The sequence below is a fragment of the Erithacus rubecula genome, assembly GCF_903797595.1.
Source record: "Erithacus rubecula genome assembly, chromosome: 5".
NCBI lineage: Eukaryota > Metazoa > Chordata > Aves > Passeriformes > Muscicapidae > Erithacus > Erithacus rubecula.
The window spans coordinates 5,256,238-5,269,647 of NC_136687.1; the positions used below are offsets into that span (position 1 = coordinate 5,256,238).

A 13,410-nucleotide genomic window follows, 5' to 3' on the forward strand; every position below is an offset into this window, starting at 1 on the left:
AATCCAATATTTGAGATTTATCTTTCCAAACAAAGGCTGAGCAACAGGAATGTTCCCAAGGCGTGTTTCAAGATACCATGTAGGAGTATTTTTCCTCAGAAGTAACTCTCCCCATGAACCTCAGTAGGAAAGCAGAGGGAAAACATCCAGCCAAGGACACACTAACCACAGACACCGTAATAACACAACACTGTTCCGAACCATTCAAACATTTCCATTTCCTAAAACACAACAATTGTCCCTCTTGAACATTACCTTTTCATGGATTTCTTGTGTAGACTGAGCATCACAAAATGCCACTGTGGCTACATCCTTCAGAATAGGCATTTCTACTGTACAGTCCCTGCCATCCAGCAGTGCTACCAAGGGGCGCGGGTGCATGGGCCCATTCATGATCGGAGGTCGAATGCCTGCAAAGAAACACAGAACACTTGTTAGTCAGACCATGCAAATGGCATCAAAAACAGGTTATAGCTACTCTTGTTTATTCTGATGGCAGAAAAAGATTTCAAGGATTGAAGTTAATAAAACAGGGACAAGTTTACACTCTGCTGTCAGCCAAACACAGAAGACATTACAAAGAAACTCCATGGAGGTTCAGAAGGCTGAACTTTGAAAGATGGATAAAACCACTGAGGGAATAGTATATTTTTTTTTTAAAGATACATCCTTACTGCACTAATAAGAAGTGTCTGTGCAACCTTATTCAACCTTTAGGTTTTGATTGGATTCCACACCTTTGGGAACTCTTTCTAGAGTGAGAAATATCTTGCCCAGGCTTGCAAGAAGAGTGGAGCTTATGGAATATCATAAGCAACTCAGTGAGGATTTGAGTATTCAATTTACATATATAATGATGATTCTGCTGAGACTAAAATTTAACGTTAAAAAAGCCTACAACAGCAAAATTTTCTATTTACTGAGGATCCAGTTTACAGGCAAATTGCTGATCTATGTAGGTCTGCTTAGACTTAAAAAGTTTTACCAAACAGTTCTATATAGCTTAGTCAAACATATCATACTTAATCCACCACTGAAAACTCTTATTAAATATGAAAAAAAGTCCCTTCCTAAATCAAAGTCACATTCCAAACACTGTGGAGGGTCAAAGAAATTTAAGTCAAATATCTGGGAAAAGGAAAATCAGTCCAAACTGAAGACCTGATTTACATCTTCCTTACAGAGGAAAAGTAATCTGTAAGATATTTAGAAAGCATCTCTTTAACAATACAGATGCTATAAATACACAGAAGTACTCAAGGGAATAATATTAAACCATTACATTTACAAGAAGTAGTTAAGCATGGGTGGGAAAAAGGACTTCCTGAGGAGATAATGAAAAGCAAAATGAAGAGTGAAGTACATGATCCTTTTTCCTCTTCTAAAATAAGAAGCTTTAAGCACTGCAAAGTGAATCAGGCTAGGTATTTCTTGTATACAAATTTCAACACATATTTTTGTAGCAGTGTGAATTTTAAAACTATGCTAATCTGCTTGATAATCAAAGTTAGTCTAACACCAATGCAAATGACTGAGGTGCCCCAGTTAACTTCTACAAGCATTCCCTGCATCTTAAGTCCCAGCCTGTGTCAGAAAGCAAGTCCTGAAAAACTGTTCTCTGTATTTCAAATGGATGGAAAATCAGTAGAATCCCAGCTATACAAGGTATCTGGTGAAGAAAACCAGCTGCTGGGAAGAGAGATTTTCCCAACTCAACAAAAACAGCATACAGCTTCCCCAGGGACCAGCCTCAGGTGTGGGGCTGAAGGACAGCTCCAGAGAATGCTGCCCTCAGAGTCCCTCTCTCAGTGGCCCAGCCTGAATCTAAAAATTCCATGTGTGCTCCTAACCAGCTCAGGATAGCCCAGTACCACTACAATCTGGAATTTAAATTCTTTATCTATTCAAACAGTTTTTATACTTGAAGACAAGAGAACAACAGTCACAACATTTGGTTGTCTTCTGTTTCACTTCCAGCATCTGATTATTACCAATGGACTGACTCTGCAGTACTCTCACCATTTTTCAGATTGGAAAAAACTCCCACCAGCAAAGTTTTCCATGGAAATTACACTGTTGCAAAAGCACCCACTCCTAACCTCTACTGTGACAGACAAGCTTAGAAATGCTTTTGGTGAATGTTATTTCAATAATCTTCAGCCAACAAAACGAAATGGCTGACATTAATATGCAATTTTTGAAAACTGTGCATCTTGACAGTTTAGTATTGATACTTGCTTGAGCTAAAAATGGCCATATAACTCTCTTATAGACATTTTTAGTAAATAAACTACATACAACTAATGTGGTACAGGACACAAACACTAGAATATACAACATCAAAATACTTAAGTTATTACCAGAACAATTATATCCTTTAATGGGGATTTAATTATAAAAGTCCACATTAAATTTACTTTAAAACATCCTAGGATAAAGCATGTTATAGACTTGTTCACTTTTTAAAAATTGTATATATAACAGCATTAATAAAATGCACTTATGTCTAGAAACAAATGCAAAAATGACATTGCAAGACCTCTTCATACTGCTTAGAGTAACTGTGCTCACTCAACAATTGAAATGTTATGGTCATGATCTTGTCAGTACAACAAAGCCACAACTTCAACAACAAGTTTGAATGCTAGCTAAAATAAAATTAAAAAAAAAAACCCTGAGAACTTTGATACTGAAGTTGTTGCAGATGAATGAAGAAAAAAAATACAGTGCAGAGGATTCCTTAATAGCTACAACTAAAGCACCTTTGTCAACAGCAGAGCACATAGTCCAAATTGAAAAAAGCAGATGAGATCAAAAGCTCTCACTTCCAAGAAACAGTTTTCTGACTAGTTATCTCAAAAAAATAATGAAATGTTACAGCACTAAACAGAGCCCTTTCAGATAATGATTTCTCTAAAATACATAAAGGTGTGGTCTGGTTTTCCCCTCATGCCAGTACACCTAAGATTTTAACCAAGTTACTTGTGTACCATTGGTGCTAAGGGGAATGCCAGACCAAGCCCAAAGCACAGGAACAGAAGTCAAGCCCTCCCTGAAGAGACTCCAAGGCTTTGTTAAGAATCCCCAGAACTCAAATACATCCAGTGACCTTGACCATAAAAACCCTACTAACCTTTGCTTGCCAAAATCCTTTCTGAACTGCAGCAGACTTCCTGTTGCACAATCTCTCTGCTTAAATATCCTGCCACTGAATGGCAGGCAGTAACTCCCCACTTAATTTAACTTACAGGAACTTCATCACAGTGGCAGGCACTATGGAAAGTTCACATTTGGGAAGACATGGCTTCACTGTGATTCAGAACCTTTTGAACAAAAAGCTTCCTCTTCCACCATTTAGGTATGTTCTGCCCAGTTTTTATCTAGAAACATCACACTGCACCATGTCTTTGGTTTTGCAGGAGACCCTCAGAGAGGCAGCAGAAAGCAAAGTATATTTAAGAGCACTATTTTCCATGCCTGCATTTACAGTGAATAATGAAACTCTGTGCCAGAGAGAAGTAACTGTGAAGTGGTCAGAAGTGACATTCATCATGACAAATGTGAAACCGAATTTTAAAAAATTCCACTTAGCTGAAATTAAATACTTAAATAAGTATTATATCATTTACACATTACACAAATAAAAATTATACCATCCACCCCCACATCCTATAACCTTTGTTAAGGGAAAACAATCTCAGTTTATCCTAACTCAAGACTTTCAGGAACCCCTACCAACCTGACATTTCTTAATCTGAGCTTGATTTCCAGGGTCATGAATTCGATTTCTCAATGCTTTACAATCTTCAGTATTCTGAGGCAAAATAGCAGCCTGTCATTCCATCCTCATTTCCATGTCTTTAATTTTTCTTGCAGCCTCCTGTAATCTTGAACCAAAGCTTTTATACTTCTTATCCACTGCAACCTCTGTAGCCTGGATGGCGTTCAAATTTTTACTAAAAATTAAACACAAACAATACATTAAAACAACGTTAAGGGTCTGACTCGTGCTCACAGAAGGCAGGAAACTCAAAGTTAAAGCTTCTCACTGCACCTGTACCCTTCCCCCTATGGCTGCTGGCTTTCCACCACACCTGCTGTGCTGCCACTGGCCATTAACATTCCAGGGAAACCAGTGGAGTGTTAAGACACACACAGCACCTTGCTCAGGACAGCAGGTGTATTGTAAATACACCTACCTGGAATGTCAGCACCACTCATGGCTTTGCTTGGGTGAGCAGGGGTCCAGGGATAGTGTTGATCTCCAAAATCCCTGTGCTGGAGGGCCAAGTGCTCCAGGGGGTACCAGAGATGGAGTGAGAAGCCTTAACTCTGAACTTGATGGTTTTGCTGGGTCTAAGTCAGGCCCTTAAGGTTATCTAAATGTATTACAGAAAAATCCTAACACTTTCCCAACACTTCTAACCCAGCTGTTAGTCTGGGGTTTCTGCCCTGCCCCCATGTGGAAATAATCTTATCCCAGCAACAGCTACTGTGCCAGTGGCTGCTGGAATTTTTCTAAATGAATACCAGGTATAAGGTGCAGAGACAGACAGAGCAGCTGTGCTCAGGCAGCAGCTATTCAGCATGTGGCTCACAGCACAGTGCCTTTGCACAGCTGCAGTCTGGACTAGCTCTCCTGGAAAAAAAACCTATCAAAACCTTATTCTAGTCCAACTTTTACAGAAATAAACTTGGGAATTGAAAAACCAGTTTTCAGCTGCAGAACCTGAGAGGAGGGCTGTGCACAACTGACTGTGGGTCCCACAAATAAGAGGATTAATGAGATCATCCTCCACATTCACAACCAAAACAGAAGTGAAACAGGCATGATTTTACCTCCACACTTTTGACAGCATGGAGACTTACAAGTCCTCTGACCAACCTCAGCATAAAATGCATTTTTTTTAAGCTGGGAAGAAGCTACCTAGGCAGGGTAGTGTCTTCCTCCCTCCCAAATCCAACCTGCATCTCCTGCTCCTTAAACAAAGGTGCATTGTTTGTGCTATACTCCAAAGGGGGAAGAAGCCAATGCCATTAGGCATACTCAGCACTGCAGGGTAAGAAAGCTCTCCCTGACATAATCCAGGCTGTTAAAATTTATTTTAAACTTTTTATAAAACACCTTTCATGGTACAAACTGGCATTAATTGAAGCAATCCCTTTGCTCAAATACCAGAGAACTCAAACTAGGCTGCAACGGTTTAACAACATTAGAAAATGTATTAAAATGCAAAGTATCAAGATTAATGATGAACAATGTAATTCTCACATTTTTCTACTGCTGATTAATGTAGCATCATTAGCTGAGGGGTGTCTCATATAAGGCACACATGTTGAAGTAAAGGACATTGTCAGGTTTGTAGGCCCAAAACTTGACCTACCTTTCATTTCTTTAAATCTGTTTGCAAAGTCCATGTAATTATTTAAATGTGTTTTTCTTTTTTCAAAACAAATGCTTCAATTCTTTTTTCTGAAAAATACATCAATGCCAAAAAGCACAACACTTATCAGTAACCCTATAATCACAAACCAACAGGCACATGAAATGGAGAAGAGCAGCCTGGCAAAAGAGTTTTTCTGTCACCAGGGATCCTTACAAGTGCAAAGATTAATCAACGAAGAAAAATCCCTTGACAATGTCCTTTTCAAAGAATTTGAGGCAAAAAAACCCCAAAACTTCCTTTATACACTGCAAAACATCAAAATGATTTACTTTTTTAACAAAATGCAAACTACTGAAAAATCTCATCAATATTTACAAACACAAGACCTGAAAATGACAGGTTGGACATTCAACTAATTTATAGTCTTGCACATGTAACATGAGACTAACCCCTTTGGCATTTACCTTTATTTTATATTCTTACCTAGGTGTAAATTCAGTGAGAGCTGTCATTTATTTACCATAAACCCTCACAAAAATTTGCATTATTTTCAAAAATAAATGCTAATATTGATTTAAGGAAAGAATGAATTGTCAAAACAAAAAAAAAATATACCCTCCTCATAACACGAACATAGAAGCTGTTATGAATTAGATTTGCCAATATGCACTATAAAAATTCCTAGAAAGCACATACTTAAAAAAAGTATTTTAAGGTTTAGCCAGTCTAAACATCAACCCATAACACCTATCATGCATTTTGGATTATTTTGGCAGACTCCTTGTTTTGTGCACCATGAACTCAAGTTCAAGACATTGAAATTCAAGGTAGAGCACAACCTCAAGAGAGGTCAATTAGAAGTAAAGTTTAAAATACAACTCAGGTATAAGGATCAGTAAAATGGATGCAAGGAAAAAAAAGAAAAGAGCATTTATCATCCTTCAGTATTTTGATATTCAGCATATTTAGATGCTGAATATGCAACACAAAAATCTCATGATTCCACCAGAATCTGAGCCAACACTTTTTGCTGCTGCCTTCAAGATGAGCAGGATACAATTTCCTATTATTTGGGATGCAGGATTGAAGAGAGGCACAGGGGAGAATACTTTTAAATAAAGAACACAAACAAGGGACAAAAAAAAGTGACAGCTACCCTCAGAAGACTGAATTATGTAGCAGATAGAATTTAATTTCCTCCTTTTCTCATCTCATTTAATGCTTTAACTAGATTTCCTAAGATTTTAGGAACCAACTGCAAGGCTTATTAAAATTTAGATTTTAAAGTAACAAGATGGACTTCACAGTACACATGCAAAAGCCAAGTGAGCATAAGCTGTACTTAAAGCATGTGTGCAGCCCCTATGGAAGTCCCCAGAGCTCAGAGGTTAATGCTGAGCACGCTGGCACTTTATTGGAAACACACACATGAATACTGCTGCTATCTATGCTTTTTATTTACCTGAACTCAGTAAGAACAAGTCATCTTCCTTCTTTTCTTTTTAATTTGCAAGAGAGCAAGAAAAACACGAGTGTTTTCCTGTGCTGTGCTGAGCCAGTGATGTGCAGAGCAGTCACACCCGGCGTGTCCTCCTGCTCACTGTGGAGCTTGAAACGTGCCCAAGAGCTCTGCAGGACACCCAGGGCTCAAAATGTAAACCCAGCTCTGGGTAATTATCACCCTGCTGCACAGCCCTCCATGTGTGTCACATTTCTGCACACATCACATCATTATTTCACTACCTGTGAGCAATGGGCACCCAAGCAATCACCAGAGCAGACAACACAATGGCCTCAGCACCGACTATTTCAGACAACTCTCTTGCTTGATTTTCCCTTTTGGTACAATCAAAACAAAATAAACCAACGACTTGCCATTCTCAGGACATTATTCTGACAACCATAAGGACATGGGGTTTAGCTGTGGTTCTTAATAATGATCCCTAACTAGTCTTTTTTAAAAAAAAAAACTAGTAATTTTGTTCTTATTTGTCTAACATCTGTCAGTGTGCACACAAAATACTAAGTGCCTGTCAGGGTACCAAAAAAAACAAAACCCCACAAACCATCCCACAAGGCACATCTTGAAAGCCTTTGATCAGAAATAATGTTCCATTAAGGAGAAACAAAATAATCTGGCAACATTTTATATTACTACACATGTTCTTCACACATCAGTGTGAAGACTGGAAGTACTTCACATCTGTTAAAAAATTACTCAAATTACATATTTGGAGCATGCTGTAAAGATATGCCTAATCTTAACTAATACTTTTCAAAATAAGACTGAAAACAGCATGAATCACACCTATTTAATGTAAAATAAACAAGCAGTAACAGCACTATGCACTCTGGTAAAATGTTTTAATTTTCCATCACCACTTGAAAAGGAAAACAAATGACAATATTCGGTAACAACTGTATCAAGTACCAAGCCCAGAAAGTCTAAGTATCTGCAATAAACACACATAAAATCCAATGTTGCAGCAGTGTTGTTTTCAAGTAACAGATACATGAAAGCAAACTCCAGAGAAAGGCAAAACATAATAAAGAACCGAGTTCTCCTTGGATGTACTACATCTCAGTGCCTTTGCACAGTAAAGATTTTACCTGTTTCAAATATTTTTAGCTTCATTAAGTAATAAATGAAGGAAAGGGGAGAATAAATAAACTGGCAACAGTGAAACTGTCCTAGTTGAGTTCACTCACATGAATCTCATTTTCTGAGAAATTCTGGCTATGGCTGCCAACTCCTGTCAGTCATTCCACAGGTTTTACAGTGATGGTGGAATGTCCCTGCCCACACACTGTGGCAAAAGCCACAAAAAACTACTTGGTCACTTACAGGAATCACTGCAGTGAACGTGGGGATGGGACCTACAAATTAAGACCCAACAAACCTGAGAATTACAACTCAGTAACCACATCTGCCCACAACTATGGACATCAAATACAGTTACTGGTGGGGCAGCTTCTCCAAAATACAGAGCTGAAGGCATGAATCAAGCTTGCATTAGACATTTCCACAATGCACCATATGCTGGGTATGGATCAGAATGTTCTCCACTTTCCTCTTCCCCATGGACAGTGACCATGGAGCTGGTTGATTATGGCATCTGGGGGGTGGTAACCCACCTAACAAGCTCCCAAACTCTGTTTAAAAAACAACTGAGCTTATATTTCAGACCATAAACTTTATTGGTGGGTGGGTGTGACTTAAAGAAAAAAAAAAAAAAAAAAAAAAAAAAAGCAGAAAATTCCTGCTGGCAGAAACTGGAAAAACAATCTGTTTCAACAATTGCACTAGGAGCAGAATGATTAACTCCCTGAGATATTCCAGTAACAATACAGATCATGCCAAGACTTATTAAAACACTTTCCATGGACAAAGTGGTACTGGAGATTTTTAGGGCAATACTGAGGATAAATAACAGCAGACTAGAACAGGCTGGCAAAGGAGGGCTGTGCTGCACATGAAGTGCACCAGTGGCCCTTATCCCACTCCTTTATCCATGTATTCCATAGAAAGCATGCAACTATTGCCTTTCTATTTTAAATCAAGTTATCAGAACTAGCATCTTGGCTGTGATTTTGATAGAAGTTCAACAGCCACATATTGTTAATTTAAAATATAATTCCCTCAAGGAATGAGTCTTGATGTGCCCATGACATATGTATTTGAACTGTGAAGGAAAAAAGAAGAAAACTATTTTTTTTCCTCCCATCCAAAAATGTTACTCTTATAGGAAGTTATTTGATTCCAGCAGTTTTGGGGTTTTACACTTGTTTTGCTTTAAACCACTGCCTAAGATGGAAACATGCTTTGGGAGATGACAACATCACTTTTTAGTTTTGTCATTACAACTGCTTTCAGAGTGTTAATTTCACATTATGTTTTAAAGACACTGCCAAGAATTTATTACAACATAAAATCTCTGAATGTAGTCTGTGCTAATGGCTGTGCTCTCTGTGCTTTTCTCATATTTTAGATGTTGTACAGGATGCTGTCTCTAAGAAAGAAACCAAATAATCCAAGTGGAGCCAACATCAAAGGCTTCCTTTATTCTGATCCCAAACACTGAAAGCAATTTCTCCAACAGCACACCTGTACTTTGACCCAAGAACGTTAAACTACTACCAGGGACACTCCTTATTTTCTTTATCAAAAAGTCTGAAGATAAGCAAGTGTGGGGCCTTGGATAACCAAATTATTTTCCCAAGATTTTTTTTTTTTTTTCCCCTTAATCTTGAGGTCAGTAGAACACACTCAGATGACACTAAAAATAACAGTATGGAAATATTTTACATATTGAACACTGACCTCTACAATTTCTTTGTAACTCCTTAACTTTTTTTTATTTTGGGAAAGCATCAAATGTGATGCACTATCCTCTCAGCTGAAGATCACGATGCTGTGTGTCAGCAATCCTTACAATGGAACATTAGGGATGGGAAGAAGGGAGGAAAGCTGAAAACTTTAGGACAGACAGCTAAAAACTTAAAAAATCAAATACAGATATATACACACACACACATACATAGCCCAAACTGCTAAGATGAGCATAATTAAAACAGGCCAATTCAACACACTAGTAAGGATTCTGGCAAATGAGGAAAACCAAAGCAACTCTAACAAACACTGAACTTCAGCAAAGGGCTCCTTAAAGCTTTTTTTCTCTCTCCATTTCTGGTTCCTCCCACAGCCCCTGACCTCTGCTGTTCTCTGTCAATATTAAGAAAATGGCTGATATTATTACAAACGAAAGAACAGTGTTGTTGTAAAACTGAGAGAATCTGGAGTATAGTGAAATCAAAATCCTGCACCTCCCATCCGGGGTCCTCTGAAGCTTAAATAATCAAGCTTAAATAAATAGCTTTTTCTGAAAAGATACTCATTTTGAAGGTAAGCAAACAGGATGTATAAAAAGTGACAAGCTCACTGAGAACCAGCCAGTAACAACAGTCAAAGTGCCAAATAAAACAGGCAGTTTAAGGCAAAAGCTGGGTTTATGTTATCATGTTACATTTAATCATAACCAAAGCACATGATGTAAAAGAGCTGTTCTACTGAGCTTTTCTTTAAGTAGAAATTTGAGTTTCAATTACAAAGGCTCTGGTCTCAACATCACAGTTAAAGCAGCACAGAAAAACAGTTCAAATTGGGAGTTATTTCCATGACTTGATGAGAGAAGCAAAATATTTCTTCCCACACATACCACATACTGAAGGGGTTTAGGGAAGGCTTTTGAATGTTTTTAAGATCTTTCTGATGGTGAAAAGCCAGAAGTGTTTAAAAATGACCTATATTTGCATTTTTTTACTAGGCTTTATTGTTTCTTTTAGTCTCTGCAGTTTAACTGTTTTCAACTTGAAAAGGGTCCGTTCACATCAGCACTAAAATGCTTTGCAGATAATTATAAATTTTTCAGGGCACAAATCATGTTCTGTCTCTGTAAATTGCATTAAACATTTATCAGTGCTAAAAAACATCAGTTACAGGGGAAGTTATAAAAGGAATTATTGAATCCATTATTAAGAGTTAAAGAATCTTAAGGCAATAGACTACTCATCATTCTCAACATGGATTTCTTGCCACGTTCTCTCTCTGACTGTGTATTTTTGGTGTGATCAAGTGCTTGTATTTTGGAAAATGCATTCACTATTACATTTCTCTGTAAATACAGTTAACATGACAGTTCATAGTTTTATCCTAGCCTGTGTGGTTTAGCACAAAAACAAACTTGCTCCGGCTCGTGTGTCCGCCAATGTGCAGGCAGAGACATTTACAAAATCTGCCCACGGCACATCTGTGCGTCACACAAATGTCATCTCCCCCTCTCACAGTGACAGCCTCAGACTTCTGCAGTGACACATTTTCTGAAAAACAGACAATTACAAAAAAAAATGGACCCCTTCTGAAAGAAAATATACACTGACAACACTCAGAAAAGTAATTACATTGGTCTGGTTTCCATTGGATTGGATGTAGTGAAAAAAAAAAAAAAAAAAAAAAATTAAAATAAGAAGCCTTACTCTATGATTTTTCTACGTTTTTGAAACCAGAAACAGGAGAAATGTCAGTAGCAGGATAAACAGCAGCGTGCTGAAAGGCTGCAGGAGCACTCTAGTTCTGCAAGCCAACAGGAAACACATTACCTGGAATTTTATCATTCAAAGATAATCAAACCATCACTGAGTTCATGCAAAGTAAACTTGAAACTCATTCTGTTGTACAGAAAGTGGACATGGCATAGGGAAAGACGATGGAAAACGAGTTTAACTGCTTCCCAGTGGCTGCAATTTCTGAAAAATTGGGAGAAAATGACAGCTGAGAGCTTCCCCAGTGCAATACAACAGCTATCAGATAACTCCCAGAAACCAAGAAACCATTATGACTATTTTCCAGAACATCACAAAAGAACATGAAACTTGAATCCTTGAACTTGGGATTGAGACAGAGTAACAGGTCTTCATAACACATTATTTACCCTATTTTCTGGATAGAAAGCAAACCAAATTCACGCACGTGTATCACTGCAAAAGTAAAAAACTAGAAGTTATTACTTCTGCTCCCTGACTTTGGTTACAGTCACTCTCCTTTTGCTTATTAGGTATTTTGACAGCGCAAAAATTATTTCAGAAGAAACTCTAGTTTTAGAACATTTTCATCAATCTTTTCATTCATTCCATCCCTCTGGGTCAGGACTGTCACACCCTAGTTACAAAAGAAAGATGAAAAACAAGTGCTGAGAGTAACAAATGAAATCTGAAAAATAACTCTTTGTGATGAAAATTGTACATCCATGAGTAGCCCAGATGAGAGTAATTTATTTCATCTGCACTGTAAACCAGATTAAAATAAGGTACATTCAAATGTTGAAAGACATTTGTTGAAAGAGGGTGGGGCTTGAAGGGAGGAAGGAATGGTTTTATTCTGCATGATGAGATACTGTCACACAGGAAGCATCAAGGCCCAACTTCTTTTCACAGCTGCACTATGATTAGTGAAAATCTGGTCTGTAAATTGCTGTAAAAAGCCCTCATCTGTTGTACTCAACTCTCTCAACCTCCAAGAAAATCACTGGCAAGTAACTACAAAAAAGATCTGAACAATTTTGGTAGAAGGGTTTGGCATGAAGCAAAATCTCTTTTCCACCAAATTTATTTAAAGAAAATATGAAACACAAAAATATGAGGGATTAGTTTGTTTTGTTTTACGGTTATTTTTTTCAAACTCTCCAGACAGAATGAGCAATATGGTTGCTGAGTAATGCTATGACATTCATAGCATAAGCCAAGTGACACGAACAAAATATTTCTAACCTGCAGGTCTAGAGTGCTTTCACTGAAATTTGTTAAATGCTTCACAGACTTACAGCTTTGAAATTGAACTGTGTGTACTTTAACTTAGTACTACACCCAAACAGGCCAGATGAACTGACTGTTTATTAAACATGTAAAATGGAGTTATGAGCAGCACCAATTGAATTTATTTGTTTTGCACATTCCCTAATAAATGGTTAGCGAAACAAAGTATCTGAAGCCTGGAACAGGATGGAGAAGAATGAGCCAAAGTACATGAATTCAAATCTTATTTTTATTCTGCATATCCAATCTGTACAAAGCTCTTCAGACAAAGGTCTGGAGCTCTTATGAATGAGATTACATCTCGTCCTAAAGAACTTGAAAACAAATACACTGGAAACAGAAATTCTGCAATTGCTTATAGCAGATCTTAAATGACATAGTCATCAACAGTTAAAACATTATTTATTCAGATAGAGTACCAAATCTCTATAAATATGAACAAATACTAATAACCTAATTACTCTCTGTGAAAATGTGACAGGATTACCTGCTCTTCTACAAGCAGCAGTTGCTGCAGGACACCATCACAGCACCATGAACACTGCTCCAACAACTATAAAACAAGCCCAGGATGTGACTTTTGCCAGCATGGAGGTAATTTCAGAACTTCAAACTCCACTAACTAACATCACAAAATATTAATGAAATCAATCCC

At 37.7% G+C, this 13,410-nt stretch overlaps 1 protein-coding gene across 23 annotated transcripts in view; it reads right to left on the bottom strand.

The window, feature by feature from the left end:
- CTBP1 (C-terminal binding protein 1) overlaps positions 1-13,410 on the bottom strand; it is a 230,912-nt gene that overhangs the window by 35,496 nt on the left and 182,006 nt on the right. For 9 of the 23 annotated variants that reach the window (XM_079306604.1, XM_079306593.1, XM_079306610.1 and 6 more), the window contains one exon: positions 256-410. In XM_079306604.1, the coding sequence (XP_079162730.1) occupies positions 256-410 (155 nt within the window). Of the gene's footprint in view, positions 1-255; positions 411-3,739; positions 3,957-5,384; positions 5,474-13,410 lie in introns of all 23 variants that reach the window. The other 14 variants (XM_079306602.1, XM_079306598.1, XM_079306599.1 and 11 more) reach the window with 3 other exon arrangements.